The 15,512-nt window shown below is 42.0% G+C and overlaps 1 protein-coding gene and 1 long non-coding RNA gene across 29 annotated transcripts in view; one reads left to right on the top strand and one right to left on the bottom strand.

Annotated features, from left to right (window-relative positions):
* Positions 1-5,604, top strand: part of SEMA6D (semaphorin 6D) — a 686,608-nt gene extending 681,004 nt beyond the window's left edge. For 26 of the 28 annotated variants that reach the window (XM_074600714.1, XM_074600710.1, XM_074600709.1 and 23 more), the window contains one exon: positions 1,893-5,603. In XM_074600714.1, coding sequence (XP_074456815.1) covers positions 1,893-3,196 — 1,304 coding nt within the window. In that variant the 3' untranslated portion in view covers positions 3,197-5,603. Of the gene's footprint in view, positions 1-1,892 lie in introns of all 28 variants that reach the window. The other 2 variants (XM_074600707.1, XM_074600704.1) reach the window with 1 other exon arrangement.
* Positions 5,605-7,075: 1,471 nt separating this feature from the next.
* LOC141748864 (uncharacterized) lies at positions 7,076-8,903 on the bottom strand. Its single transcript, XR_012589122.1, has 2 exons — positions 8,709-8,903; positions 7,076-7,555 (listed from the first exon to the last, which is right to left on the bottom strand). It is a non-coding gene; the product is annotated as an uncharacterized LOC141748864 (long non-coding RNA).
* Between the last annotated feature and the right edge of the window lie 6,609 nt (positions 8,904-15,512).

Below are 15,512 nucleotides of genomic sequence, written 5' to 3'. Positions count from 1 at the left end.
CAGCCTTTTATTCCTGGGGTGGTCCAAAGCGCACATTGAAATCAGTGGGAGTTCTGGATGCATTAAAAAAATTACATTCAAGACCTATCTGCACCTCTGGTGGTTGCTTTCAAACCAGTCTAGTTGGGGTAAGACTATTAGTCCTCATGAATGGTTGCTTACAAGAGCTTCATGAGGGTTTTTTGTTTGGTTTGTGGGTGGGGTTTTTTGGGGGGAGGGGGAGGAACAGAAAACAGAGCACAGGTCTGTGACAGATCCTTGCGTTAAATGGGGCACATCCCAAACTCTGCCCGCCTGTAACGTGTTGCTGAAGAACGTGGGTCAGATCTGAGTAAGGATGTGCTGAATTTTTATTCTCTGGATCTGAGCAACACTTTCCAGTACATAGACACACATGGGTTTCAAGCCAAACACAAAAAAGAACCATATTCTGCCTGTGATTCATCTTCCTGTAGCCATTCTTTCAGCTAAGTGAACCTTTGATTAGGCTCTTTTACAGCAACAAAGACTTTAATTCAGTAGGACTATTGCAGTCAACCAGAGAATCGAGAAGCTTCCAATCCCATAACCAAAACTTAACAGAAGTCTTCGTCAGTACACAGAATAGCCAGGTGACAGACATGTTTGCACAATTCTGTATTTACTGAAAATCTCACCAGCCAAAACCCATTTGTGTGTTATTACCATTCGCCAAAACGTATCAGGTTTCCTATCAGCCATTACGGCAGTGCATTTGTCATTTTAATTTGTTGCAGTTATTTTCCATTTTGCTATGTTATCATTTGGTCTTGGTTCTGAATCGCATTTTGTGTCATAGCTATTAGCGAACTTTACTCATGTTTTCTTTCTTCTTCTGCACAGTGCCATTAAAACCTGTAACCCTGAACATTAACAATGTTCAAAGGCCTTGCCTCTAACAAAAGTGAATCTGTTCCTTCCCTTTTGCTCTTTCAATTTAACATCCCTTGGGATAGTTAACAGAATTACTTTCATTAAAAACTAACGTTGTCTTAGCTGCAAGATGTCTGTGGTTGCTTTAAAAATCTCAAAAAAAAAAAGGGAGCTTGTTAATACACAAATAAAAAACTAATCCAATATTCAACTTCTTGGTCTAAGCTAAAAGTTTTCTAAATTTTAACATTCTCTAATGACTTAACCTTGCAAGTTGTTTTTTTTAAATGTTATACAAGTATTTATGTTCATTATTGATTAAAAAAAGAAAAGAAAAGAAAAATTAGTGCTCTAATAGAATGACATAGTCTTGAACTTCAAAAATTGTACACTTCTCTAATGCAAGGTGTGCCGCTCCAAGGCTACCAACCTATGGATGTATTAGCTCAGAACTTTTGCACCGTATTACATTAACGTGGTTATAACAATGCAGTATATGCATTATACAGTTTTACACAACATTTGCATAATCCCGTCTCTCTTTTGATACTGATTTATGAGTTGGGCAGAAAATTAAGAGAGAGATCCATCCATGAGTTATTAATTGCTGTCTGGCCCAGTAGCACCTTCTAACCTCAATTTTCCAGCAGAAATCATTAATGTTAATAACATACAGGCCCCTATTTGCGAGCCTTTAAGGAAATTTGAGGACACCCTAAACTGAACATGAGGAGAGAAGCTTTGACGAGCATTCCTCATTATCAAAAAAAAATGGATGGTCTTCATTTAGACTGATCAATGCGCATACAGTCATTTTTATTTATAAAATTGTTTGCGTTCACCAGTGCTGTGGATCGCAGGATCCAACCGAGTTACAGCAAGACCAGGCCCAGAGCACTTACAAACATTGATAGACATTTCCCTGAGGGAGGCCACCTTCTTCTGAAACGTATCAGTATGAAGTACGTGTAGATTTACGATATACCGCATGTCTTTTGCAGGTGTAAGGTGGGAAGTACAATCAGGAGAGTCCAACCAAATGGTACATATGAATGTCCTAATCACTTGTGTCTTTGCCGCTTTTGTCCTGGGAGCCTTTATTGCGGGAGTGGCCGTTTACTGTTACCGGGATATATTTGTACGGAAATCCAGAAAAATACACAAAGATGCAGAATCGGCTCAGTCCTGTACTGACTCCAGTGGGAGCTTTGCTAAACTGAATGGGCTGTTTGATAGTCCCGTCAAGGAATATCAACAAAACATTGATTCACCCAAACTTTACACAAACCTGTTGACGAGCAGAAAGGAGTTGCCACCAAACGGTGATACGAAGTCCATGATGATGGACCACAGGGGCCAGCCTCCGGAATTAGCTGCGCTTCCGACTCCTGAATCTACACCAGTTCTTCAACAAAAGACCCTGCAGGCTATGAAAAGTCAGTCGGACAAACCACATAGTAACCTCAATGCTTCACGAAAGGAAACCCCACTAAAAAGCCCTCAGTTTTTCCCTTCCAGTCCTCCACCCCACTCGCCTCTAAGTCATGGACATATTCCTAGCGCTATCGTTCTTCCCAATGCTACCCATGATTACAACACATCTTTCTCAAATTCTAATGCGCACAAGGCAGACAAAAAGATGCAACATATTGATCATCCCCTTACAAAACCATCCAGCAAAAGAGACCACAGGAGATCTGTTGATTCCAGGAACACCCTGAATGATTTTCTGAAACACTTAAATGAAACTACTAGTAATCCCAAAGCAATTATGGGAGATATTCAAATGGCCCACCAGACTTTAATGCTGGATCCAATGGGAAATATGTCTGAGATCCCACCTAAGGTTCCCAACAGGGAGGCATCTTTATACTCTCCTCCATCAACTCTTCCGAGAAACAGCCCCACAAAACGAGTGGACGTTCCCACCACTCCTGCGGTACCAATGACCTCTTTGGAAAGGCAGAGGGGTTATCACAAAAATTCTTCGCAAAGGCACTCAATATCTGCCCTTCCTAAAAACTTAAACTCACCAAATGGTGTTTTGTTATCCAGACAGCCTAGTATTAACCGTGGGGGGTACATGCCTCCCACAGCAGGCACAAAGATGGACTACATGCAAGGGACGCCTGTCAGCGTTCACCTCCAGCCTTCCTTGTCCAGGCAAAGCAGTTACACAAGCAACGGCACCCTTCCTCGTACGGGAATAAAGAGGACACCCTCCTTAAAACCTGACGTGCCACCAAAACCCTCATTTGTTCCTCAGACAACTTCAGTCAGACCACTGAACAAATACAGTTACTAGGACATGTCTGTGCTAAAAATGAGTGTGGCGTTGACCTGTACAGGTTGTGAGATGATGTGGTAGACACATACGACAGAGACTCGCTTGTTATTAAAGAGAACAAAGTGGCCAAAGAAACTGTCTGTACTTCAGCAACATCTGTGTCTTGCCACATGTAGCTATAGCAAGACTTCGTGTACTTGCTGAGAGCAAACACAAAAAACAAAGGAAAGTGCTGGTCATTACATTTCTTTTGTTTGGAGCTAAGGAGACATGTAGCACAATGGGGTGGGGGCTACTTTACTGTTCTAAATAGCTAAAAAACAAGTTTGTGGGAAAAAAAATCAGTACGCAAATACTTGAAAAATGGGTTCCATTTTAGACTGCCATTAAGCGTGGTCCTTCCCATTAAATGTGAACATTTTAATATGTATGCATTCACCTTGCCTCTTGCACAAATGTCAGAAAATGGTAATGTCTCAATGAATATCTGGGTTAATAATCAATTTGCTGGAATTCAGTCTCTGGCCCGACTGTAGCATTATTATTTTTTTCTCTCCATGTGTGTGGCATTTCGTTTGTGCCACAGATAAAGCTGTGCGTGTGTGTGGATGTGCGTGTGTACTGTACACACTAGGATGTACTTAGATTCCCATTGCATCTTTTATGCTATGGAATTGTTTACATTGAGCATGACTGAACAAACAGATGACTCTGCCTTCTGCAGCCCGTTGGGTTCAGTTTGGAGACAGCTAAGGATGAACTGCGCATCTCTGCCAGCCTTCCGAATGGTAACGCCTTGATGAAATAGTCACCCAGTGAAAGAGTGCAGCTACGTTTAATTCTTCATAACTCTGTTATGCTGCTATTGATTCAGAGCTGTGCATTTCAAATCTAGCGTTTTGGGCTGGAACGGGGGAGATTTACTGTGTTTCCACAGTGCCTCCATCCAATGCCTGGCCACTGTGAACTTGAGCCCCTGTACTTCTCATTGAGGGCAGCTAATAATCAATTCATTTGGCAAAGGCCTGTGTAACTAGAGAAGGTTACGTTTTTGTTGCATTTAATAATGCCCTACACGCTGATAGACTCTTGTCAGTAAAAAAGAAGAAACATTAATTGGCCTGGCAGAAGCAGTCTGTGAAAACTCAACAGTAGTGCAATCAATTTGTTTTTGTTGTGTAATGTAAGGTTTTTTTCCAAAGTCATGCAGGTAATGACAATATTCTGTAAATATTATGTGTGAGTTTACCTGAATCTGTGCATTTTGTGCCTTATTCATGCAAATGATAAAAGTACTAAAAAAAAAAAAAAAAAAATCTGTCAAGTGTTCTCACTATAGCACATATCTCCCGAGTGCCAGTTGTAAAACCTCTCAACAGCACCCAAAAAAAAAAAAAGAAGAAAGATAAAAAGCAAGAATAATTAATGGTAACTAAAGGCAGCCTACAATCCAAGAAGACAGCAGCATTAAATCACCTTACCATGATAAACATTCCACTCCAGCTCTCCGAAGGATCAAACAGTTATAATGTGAAATCAAATGAGGTTTCTAGGGTAATGGAACACCTGCTAAAGTTGTGTAAGCTATTTAGTAGGTTTTACAGTATCCACTTGCAGCTGATGTTCAACACAGATGGCTGGTTTAGCTTGCAAACTACACACTACCACATTGTTTATTGAGCATAACTATAGAAATAACCATGGCAGAGGAATATTCATGAATTAGTGGGACAAATAACTGCAATGGGTTTCAGAGACGGTAGAGATTTATATTACGTGTTCAAAGGGGAGAAAAGGTTAGTCACTGGAAACTGGATCTCTGTTATGGAACAAAGGGTAGAAGTAGTCATTTTTTTCTTGTAAGGCTGTAAGGGACATTTATTTCCTGAGACCTCTGGATCCAAAAATCAATGATCTCTCTTCCTAAACACTTCTGTCTCGCAACTAAAACACTACAGATTAATAACTATTAAAAATATACTCGGTTGTCAAAAGACACAAACTGATCCGAATTCACTTTACAAATATTAATTAATACAGACTTGTGTGAAACCGAAAGATAAATGTATGTGAACCCTGATAACCTCCTGTAACATTGTGCTGCCTTGTAGATGGTAATGTGAGTTCTCTCAGTATTTATGTTGAAATTTCTAACATTCAACCTAGTCCTTATTCTGTTAATTTAATAATAAAAGATGCTTTATCCATTTGTGCAAAGGTAAACGCAGATTGTATCTTTTTTAATGGTACGGCATAAAAAAAGTAACCTTTAAATGAAGCTGCTCTATACTATAGAGTACTTTAACATGTATAGATATCTTGTAAACTTGTATTGTGGATGTGTAAATAATACGTTCTTTGGGTTTTTAACACCGCATGTAAAGTCAAAATAAAATATTCCAATGTACTGTGTGTCTAATTTCATTATTAGCTAAGCTAGTGTGAGGTGCGTTGTTGTTGAGATTACAATAGAGGAAAAACCCTGCTCGCCTTTAATAGCTCTGTGAAGAAGGCGCAGAGCCATCAGTCTTTCATCAGCCTTACAGGGGACTTGCAGAGGTGGACGGCGACACACCCAGGTGTCCTTCCATTTTCATTGCAGCCACATGTTGATGCACATGTTCTTGAGGGAGAGTGAGTGTCTGTTGATGACTTTCAGCCTCCTGAGTTAAATATAAACCATCAAAGTAACGCACGGAGTGGGAGAGTACAGCACAGACTTGGGGTTGCCCATAGACACACGGACAGATGCGCTCAATTTGGAAATAGGTAATACATGCCCATATGAAGCCCTCACTGGAGCTTGATCCAGGTTTCAGCTGGGCTCTGGTTCCTGCAAACCTTTCTCGTTAAGGTTAGAAAAATAGCAATTTTGTGCAAATGCAGTACAGTTTTGAAAGAAGATAGTGTGTTCCTTCTATAATGTAGGCTACAAAAAGATAGAAGTCGTTTCTGGTAAAATTAATTGCAGACCCTGCATAGCAGGACATTCCTAAATACGTAACAAATGCTTAATAATTGAAATTCACATTTCAGGCAGACAGTAAAGCCCAACAGAAATATACATGCCATATATTTAGTATGTGCCAGCATCACACGTAATTTTAAAATAATCAAGGTAATATTTAGTACCAGAAACATAACGTATTCTTTTAATTAAAAGTTGATTTTAGATAATGGATAAAAATGATTTGTTATGAGATTACGCTGTCAAGGTATTAATCATTTTAAATTACTGTGCATGTTATAACAATACAATGGCACCTAGTTGTATCTTACTAAAAAAAAAAACTTCTAATGGGAAGAGACACAATGTTAAAAAAAAAAAAAATCCCAAACCTATAATGGCTCAATATGTGTTTTTTCTAGTGCAGAAGCAAATCTAGATTTCTTTTTATTGATGTGGGTTTTTTTCATTGGCTGTCTTTCTATATGAAAAGAAGAGTCAAACATATATAGCTGTTAGATGCTGCAAGCCTGTGCTGCTTTGCCACTTGAAAATTAATTATGCCTTTCACATGAAAGCGTCAGCCAGTTTGGCTAACGGTGTGCCTGCTGTGGAGGGGCAGTACCTTTTGAAGCACACCTACTTGAATAATTATCAGTCAGGCATTAAGGGTGGTAATAAGAAATTACACATAGTTATTTTAGTGACATATAAAAGTGCACCTGTAACACAAATTATGGACTATTTTTGTTCAGAAAATTTCTGTATTTATTTTATCTAAAAAGGTGTCAAGTGACTGTTCTCCACAGTTACTTGTTTTGGTCTATATTGGAACCAGCCTTCACTTAACCAGAGCAATGTGGTGGCTGGATGGGTCTAGCCAGACAATCGTCTCTCCCGACAGGCTCTGCTGGGCTACGTGGTGGGTGCAAACACCACAGAAGGCGACGAAAACAAATATTCATCTTTTATTAGAAGAATAAGTAGAAGAAAAACTCTCCCTTTCCTAACAGAGTGGGAACTTGGCAGCCACAGGCTAACCAGCCGTAACAGCAGCTTTTAAACTGCTTTGTCTTTAATGACGATGCCAAAGCAGCCACTTACAGGCTCCCCATTCTGAAAGAGAACTGCAATAAGGAAAAACTTCTTAAGGAAAGAAATGAAAGCAATTTCAGTTTTTCTCCTCAGGTGCTCTCCTGGGTCAGCTGGTTGGTTTTAAGCATCCTGAAGTCGCTGTTGAAGAGCAATCCACAGCCAGGTCGGTAGCCGACGAGCGTGTGAAGGGTGCTTGATGCTGGCGGGCAGGAACACGCTCGTAAGGGGAGGTTGCAGGCCCCGAGCACAGTTGGCCGGAGCGGCCAGGACAGCGTGCGCAGCCCTGATGTGGGCACGTGAAGGCAGAGGAGTGGCTCCCGCTCGTCTCTGGCTTTCTTCGTTTTGTTGTTAAAAAAAAAAAACGCATAAATAATGTTGAACAGAACACAGCCAAGTAAAAAAGACAAAACAAAAAAGGGCTGCAGGCCCACAGTAGTGAGATGATTGCAAGAAAACCAATTTGTAAAGCCGTGCGTAGTTATCTCTATGGCTGCACTGCCAGCACAAACCTGCGGCCTTTTAAATTGGGGTCTTAAGTAATCAGAGCAGATACAAAAATCAGGATGCCTCTGTCTTAGTGCCGTCTTGCTAATGACTCACTCTGTGACCCTGGCAAGATTATGCAGGGTTTATTCAGTATCATGGAGCCTCAGAAGGCAGTGTTCTTAGTTGGAGTACGTGCAGTTGGTCTCTTTGTAACGTTTTCTGCTTATGAAGTTTTTCATATTTTTTTCTTCTTTTTTTCTTATTTTTTCCTTCTCCCTCTGTGATTCTGAGTGCCAGCAAGGGCTTCTTGCAGGTAAATAAAGGGAAAGAAAAATCCCTTCCCATCTGGGAAAGGTTACTATTTGCAGGAGTAGGGAGGAGTTGGCTGGTATTTCCCCAGGTGCCTATTAATTTCATGGGATGGAAAAATTTTTTTTAAAAAATTGATCACGACAAAATACCTCATAAATGCAGCATCTGGACTTCAGCTGGGATGTGCGAGCTTTTCATATAAAAAGCAGTACCAGGAGACCAACCTACCAAGACTGCATTTGTTGTTCAAATGTCATCATAGCACAGTATGAAAGAGCAAGAAACCAAAGGATTTGGGAGGGGGGAAAAAAAAAATAAATATTTAACTAGATTTAGCTTTGCTCAGAGAACTAGAGATTCTCACCTTTTTATTCAATCATACTAAAGTGCAACTGGTGTGAGGGCCTGACTCTGGACCAGCCATTGCTGCCTGCCTGCAAACAGTTTTGTAGACATATTGCATTGGCCTGACACATCTGAAATTATAATCTGCCCTGAACTCTCAACTGAGAAACCGTTTCTGCTCTCCCTGAAATGAAATTTATTGGAAGCTCTGATTTTATTAGTGCATTCTGAATTCATCCGATGACCTGATTTATGGTCTGCTTGCTTGCTTTTTTCCTACAGACACCAACAAGTTTTTCTGAGCTCTGCTCGTTAAAATCATAACTAGATCCAAGTCTGTCCTACCGTGAAGGCTGCTGACCAGAGCGGAGATGCCAGAGAGTGACCATGTTTAGGTAAAGTTGGAGAAGTCCTTGGGCTGCGATGGTGACGCTGCGTCCTGTCTGCCGGACTGGTGCCTCTGCCCCTCATGTCAGCCAGGACGAGTGTTACTCACGCTCCCGAAGAAAAGCTACCACACGGCCAAGCTGTCCTGGCCATTTTCAGGAATGGTCTCCATCTGTCAACAAAAAAGGGTGTTTACTACAGAAAAACTTGAATGACCAAAAAAAAAAACACCCAAACCAACCCCAAAACCAACCTGCACACATCTTGCTGTCCTTGTTTTGCGAAAACCAGGCTGTTTTTCCAGGGCAGCATCCCTCTGACTTGCACAAAAATGAGCAAAGAATAACAGTTCTCAATAAAATCCTTCTACAGGATCATACCTGGCTGTAATAGCTGTTTTGTAACTTTTTCCAGTAGCTGACCTTAAACATTGGCAAAGGCAGACCATGAGCTAACTGGTTTGCTTCCGTAGCTGTGTGACAGCCTTTAACGTATGCCTATTCCTGCCCGGAAATGGATGGCTGCCTAGGAGGAGAGGAAAGGTGGCAACTGGCTTTTAATTTGGGTCACTTTAAGCACAGGCTTATTTCTCAAATCTTTGATTTACAATACTGGTCCCACATGAGGAAAAAATAATCAAAAGTAGATCAGAGCAGATGAATCACGAAAGCAATGCACAAGCAAGCTGTACCTTGCCTCTCTGTGCAGTGAATATCCATCTGATTACTCCGATTTCCTCAGGAATACATGTTGGTCAATTAACAGCTTGGGATTTTTTTTGTTACGGACTAATGGCAAATTTTTATAATCAGGCCGTGCTGTATAACTATGAATGGCTATTAGTCACAGGTTATTGTGCCTGGCCAACGATTAGGTGAGCGAGAAGCATTTCCAATATTAATGCTGTATGTGAGAATTGATTTCTGTGAAAGCTTGTGCATGCAGCTCTGACATTCAGTCTCTGTCACTGTTAGCACAGGTGAAATACTGACTCCATCGAATGAGATGGCAGAGCTGCACGGGGCCAGGCTTTCACCCTCAATCACTCAGACGTTCCCAGAAAGCAAATGCTAAGGAGGTGTGAGCAAGGCCAAAGCAAAATGGGATGCACATCTGCAGGAAAGCATTTGCTGTAACAGGACGCGGACTCAACATGATCCCTGGACACGTTTGTTTTATAAGGAGATCAAGGCTTCAGCATAAGAAAAATGCCTCTGTGGGAATGGCCTGCTTTTTCTGGGTTTTGGAGGGTTTTCCAGCAGGTACTGCAACGGGAGCTGAACAGGCTCGCTTAGGCCAGCTCACATTTTGTGTGTGGAGTCTTCTTGCCATCCCTGGACCACAGTGTGTGTGGTTGTAAGTTTGCCTGGTTTTAAACTCGCTAGAAAAGCCCATCATAGATTACACTCAACTGGGGCATAAGGTGCCAAACACCAAGCTCCCAGGCACAAGAGAAAAGCTGTATAAAGGCACCCACTGAGCACACTGAGACTGTCCTGTGGGGAGCTGCTTGTGCTAACACCAGCAGAAGAGAGCGTTTCGCGGTGTTTGTTTAACTTCTGTTGGTAACACTCACGTAACGGGTATCAATATATCAAAATCTCAGATTCACAGAACGGCTGCGGTTGGAAAGGACCTCTGGGGATCATCTGGTCCAACCCCCTTGCTCAAGCAGGGACACCTAGAGCTACTCAAGCATTCAGGAAATCAGTGAGCTAAATTAGGACCCTGAACTGAAAGACAGTAAAAATGATTACTCATCCTTGAAATCCTTTCTAGGAGAACTTTCAGATTAAGCCAGTCCTCTTGCATAAAGGGGAAGTCTTCCCTCTACCCAGACGGAGGGGAGTTTGGATATCCAACTACTGTTTTTATTGCAGCACTTATTTCTCTTTGACAAGCATAGAGTGCACATCTCAAATAGTCTTTCACTGTTCAGATCCCAGAGGGTATCAGCTGATCCTACCGCACAACGTACCACTCTCCATGCAAGTCTTTCATCTGAAGTGACATCATGATCAAAGGCGAGGTTATACGGAGTGCAGCGCACTGCGAGAAAGTCACGTGAGCTGCTTCATTACTGGGATGCATAGTTCAGAAAGCACTTGAAAATGACATTCTACTATACATGATATGTTCCATGCTACAAGCATTCCTTGCTAGTTCCTGCTGCTTCAGTTAAACTGCAGTACTTGGTAAAAGGCCGGATTTTCCCTTCCACAGGAACAAAGCCCCAGGTAGAATTTCTCCCCGTACTCTGAGGATGGGAATATGCCTCAAAACACTTTAACTACATGAGATATTCCAGGCCAGGAGGGACAAAACGTCACATAGGACACAAAAGGAAGATCAGTTGCCAAAACTTTTTTGTCACATTTCAGACTAAAATCACTTAGAAAACTGTCTTCTCATTTTGATGGGGGGGGAGGAGAAAATGTTTACCCTGCAGCTGGTTGACAGAATGGACAGCTTTATGATGCTGGCTTCTAACAAAATCTTGCACAAATGCCACACAGCTAACAACATCAGCAGTTTCTATCTGAATCTAGTACTAGATTTTTTTATACTCCTCATGTTCTCTAAAACATAGTTTCACCTGGCCTGTACAGGACAATAACTAACCTGTCTTGAAGCCTCACTTTGGTGTTTTAGTGCTCATTTGCGTTTTCATGAAGTCCTTCCAACGAACGCTTCGCCTTTCTCTGGCTGCGGCTTCATAGTATATTCCAGCCCAACTCCCCTTTGCTTCAGATGCAAGGTCAAGTCAGGGTCAGAGGAGCCCAGCTTTAGAAGGTCAGACTGCACCTTTGTTATGCCACCAGATCTCACCCCTGAGCTTGTCACGGCATGAGTGACAAGACAGAACCTTCTCCAGGATGGTTCTCTATTAGCTCTTTCCTATCAAGCATGGGCTTCTCCATCCCATCAATGTAACTTGGGTGTTGACATTTGTACCTCTGAAAATTTCCCCAGATCTCCATCAAACACCCATAAGTAGCTTGTCCATAACAGGGTCAGGGAGAGCAGCGGGGAGACAGATCCACACCAAACCAGGAATCTCAAAGCAAGCCTGGAAAACCAATAGAAACCAGCAGGAGATACATGTGTAAATACTACTCATGCCTTTGAAAATCCCCTCAGCTGTTAGGCCCATTTAATCCTTGCTCTCTGTTCAGACATTAACAAAGACGCCAGCTATGATGTGTATCATTCACCCTGTAGGCACGGGGAAGAACCATGGAATCTCTGGAAAGCATACCAAACCCCCTTATTCCAACCTGAAGAAGCTACAGACACCAACTAGCTGATACCTCATGATGAAGACCAGGTTTCAACCAATAACCACAGACCTGTGAAGTCCCTGATTCCTTATTTAAGTATTTCTGAACTACTTAAAGTTGCAGAATGTGTTTTCATTTGGGGGGTTATTTTCTTAGTTGGGTTGCTTTGCTGTCATGACTGTTGTTTTAAAATAAAGCAATTCTGGAATACTAATAAGGCTATGTGGATTTTTTTCCCCAAGAATATTACAGAAGTTGACATTATATGTACCAGCCTGAACTCAGTTTCTGTCTGATTTAATAAATTTATGCCAGCCAACCAGCAATTTTATTTTTTTTTAATTAACCCTGGAGGTTAAATGGAAGTTTACTAAAATCAGAACATGTTAAATGAATAATTTCTCTTGGCTTCTTTCAGGAAGTCTCTCTCTTACCCCAATAATCAGTTCAGCTGCAAAGAGATCAATAAGGTCTTTCAATTCAATGAGTAGAAGGCATACATTAAAAAGTTGGTAACAAACCCGATAGACTGGAGAAGATATTACAGCCTATTACGGGTTTTTTTGACACTAAATCTATCTGCTAAAAATTCTTGAGAAAAGGTTACTGCCCATACACTAACGTTGCCAAATGGAATAATTTGTTAGCGTTGCTCGAGAAGATTTCCTGGCATTTATCCACAAACACAAGTCTTGTCTGTTAAATCCTCATTACAGGAGAAACCAGACTTTCAATCCTGAAACCAAAAATGCCTTCAGAAGCCAACCGCGGTTGGGTCTACCCATCCTGTAAATGGATGAAGCAGGTTATAATTTCCTAGGCTACAAAATCCCCCTTCCCAATTAAGGAGACTCCCAACCTACCAGGTTGCCAAGTATGGTGTGCACAGCCCCAGGTACACTACACACACTTCTTTGCCACTTTTGTTAGGAAGCTGTCTCCACGTAGCAACTGGGTTTTGTTAGCCCCAGCAGTGGTCACTCAAGACAGTTCAGGGCAGGTTACGCCTGTGGGCAAAGACTAAATTCAAGGTGATTTAGTGTCAGTCTCACTGAAGTACATGGAACAGTATAAAACCCTCTAGTTATATCCTCTTTTTGGCTCTAATTATACTGATAGTTTTAGATCATTAAATATAGCCATCATCATACTTCTAACAATCTCTTAACCCCAATGTGCAGATTCACAAAAAAAAAGGAGTGAGTTTTTAAGACAGTCGAACTGTACCAAGAACTCAATGACAGCATCCATGGCAGTGCACCGGAGCTTAGCTACGCAGCTCCGGCGCAGTGAGTGTTTTCACATCCGTCGCGAGAGGTAGAGCTAATGTGCTAGAAGAATTTCATGCTGCAGAATTTCCTCCATGGATTTAAACCCTCAGAGAGAAATGTCTTGGTTTATTCCCGCGATATTTCTGTAGAACAGAAATCACCTGGCAAATTACTTCTGGTCATGTTTGGCAGGGATTTACCAACAGTGGTTCAGTTCTCATCATAGTCTCAGAGTTTTCCTCAGTGGCCCCATTTTGTTCCTGTTAAGTAAACAAGACTAGTACTCAGAAAAGCGCTCAAAGTAAAGCGCTTTATATTAGGTGCCTGACTGAAATAAGCATTTCAATTAGATTCATTAAGGAAGTTATTACTTGTTAATTGAATAGCAACAGACTGCTAAGGATCACTTATTGAGGTCTAATAAGTATGTAAGAGCGAAATCTACTCTTCATGTAATTCCATCAGCAATAAACTAGTGTAATTAGCTTCTTACTAACAAACTTAAATTGTGGGGAATGTCGAGGCAGATAATTGGCACTTAGGAAGATACCTATAGTAACTTAGTGCAGTATCAATTAACATACTTATGAAATGTCAGTTTAAACTCTGAACAAATTGTTGATACCAATGGGCTGTGGGTTACTTGGTTAAATGCTATTTAAATGCTTAAACTTTCATAATCAGAAAAAATTAAAACAAGTCCTCTCACTGCTCTTTTTAAAAATTATTACATATGCCTCATTTCCAGGTGTACAACCGATGGATCACCTGCAATAACCATCAGTAAGGACTCTGGAATGCTGGTTATGCACACTGACACATGCGGGTGATTCAAGGACTTGCTTGCCCAGGCTGCTGTCTGCTTCCCTCTGACCCCCCGCTTCCTCGCACCAGGATGTGCAGGTTATTTAGCAATTTATTTTCACAGAATTGTACTCCTACAGAAGTGTGAGTCATCTGAGGACCAGCTAATCCCTACTTCTTGCACTTCAGCAGACTCAGCCACTACAGGACCTCACTCCCTTTCCATTTTGATCAAATTAAGGTTCATACCTCATGATTGTGCCTGAGGCACCAAAGCAGCAACTTTTGCCCAAAGGTAACTCAGAAAGATCATAGTAGGTCTCATAGAATCATAGGGTTTGAAGGGACCTCTGGAGATCATCTAGTCCAACCCCCTGCTAGAGCAGGGTCACCCAGAGCAGGTTGCGCAGGAACGCGTCCAGGCAGGTTTGGAATGTCTCCAGAGACGGAGAGTCCACCACCTCTCTGGGCAGCCTGTGCCAGTGCTCTGCCACCCTCAAAGACAAGAAGTTCCGCTGGGATCAATCCTTCCCCAGGAGCTAGTACATACGATACCTTTATATGCCATTTGGACTCCATAACCAACCTGAGCTGATGGAACAAGGTAAACATCAGTAATTGTCTGGTCAGGACAAGCAGCAACAGAACCAACCTTCATGCTTCTAGTCCCGTGACCTTATCACAGCTCCAGCTCTTCCTCCAAATATTCTCCAGATGTTCTGGAAAGGCTCTGCCTCCTTGTTTGAAATGGAAATCCCTCTGCTCTCGCTTCAACTTAGCATGCCGTTTGGCTGCAGGAAACATTTTGCAATGGCACAGAGCTTATGGACAACTTCTGTTTGTACGAAAAGACTAAGCCTTCGTGCCCAACAGAGGCCTTGGGAGCAAGAGTAGGAGAGGAAGGTAAGAAACCCACACTTCAGGAAACAGAGCCAGCCCTTGGTAGCAAAGGGGATGGACTGGAGCTTCAGTGAAGGTGTTTGGAGCAGAGGCAGAAGCACAGAGGTGGGATGCTGCCAGGGCAGAAGCCAGGCAGGAGAACTGAGGACAGTGGGCGAGACTCCCCAGCTGGACACACCAGGGTGTGGGGCAGACAAGCCTCAAGGGAAGGGAATACAGGGCTGGGGGCTGAGCCTGGGTGAGAAGGACAGGAGGGCCAGGAAGCAGGAAGATATTGGCAAGGGCAGTACTTGCCATTTTAAGGGCATCTGTGCAAACCAATTTTAGGAACTTCTATTTTAAAACAGGTTCACCCCTCCCCCTTCCCCACACGCAGAAACACACACTGATCCATCAAGTGGAAATACTTCAGGCTCATCTATTTAAAAAAATTGACAGCATATCCCTGTCAGCTAGGAGTGTGATTTTTTTTTTCAGCTATGCCAGCAAAAGCCCTAATGTAGACA

Source organism: Larus michahellis, chromosome 9, assembly GCF_964199755.1.
Source record: "Larus michahellis chromosome 9, bLarMic1.1, whole genome shotgun sequence".
In the NCBI taxonomy this organism is placed as follows: Eukaryota; Metazoa; Chordata; class Aves; order Charadriiformes; family Laridae; genus Larus; species Larus michahellis.
The sequence above is the reverse complement of the archived record's forward strand: the minus strand, read 5'-3'. Positions and strand labels throughout refer to the sequence as shown.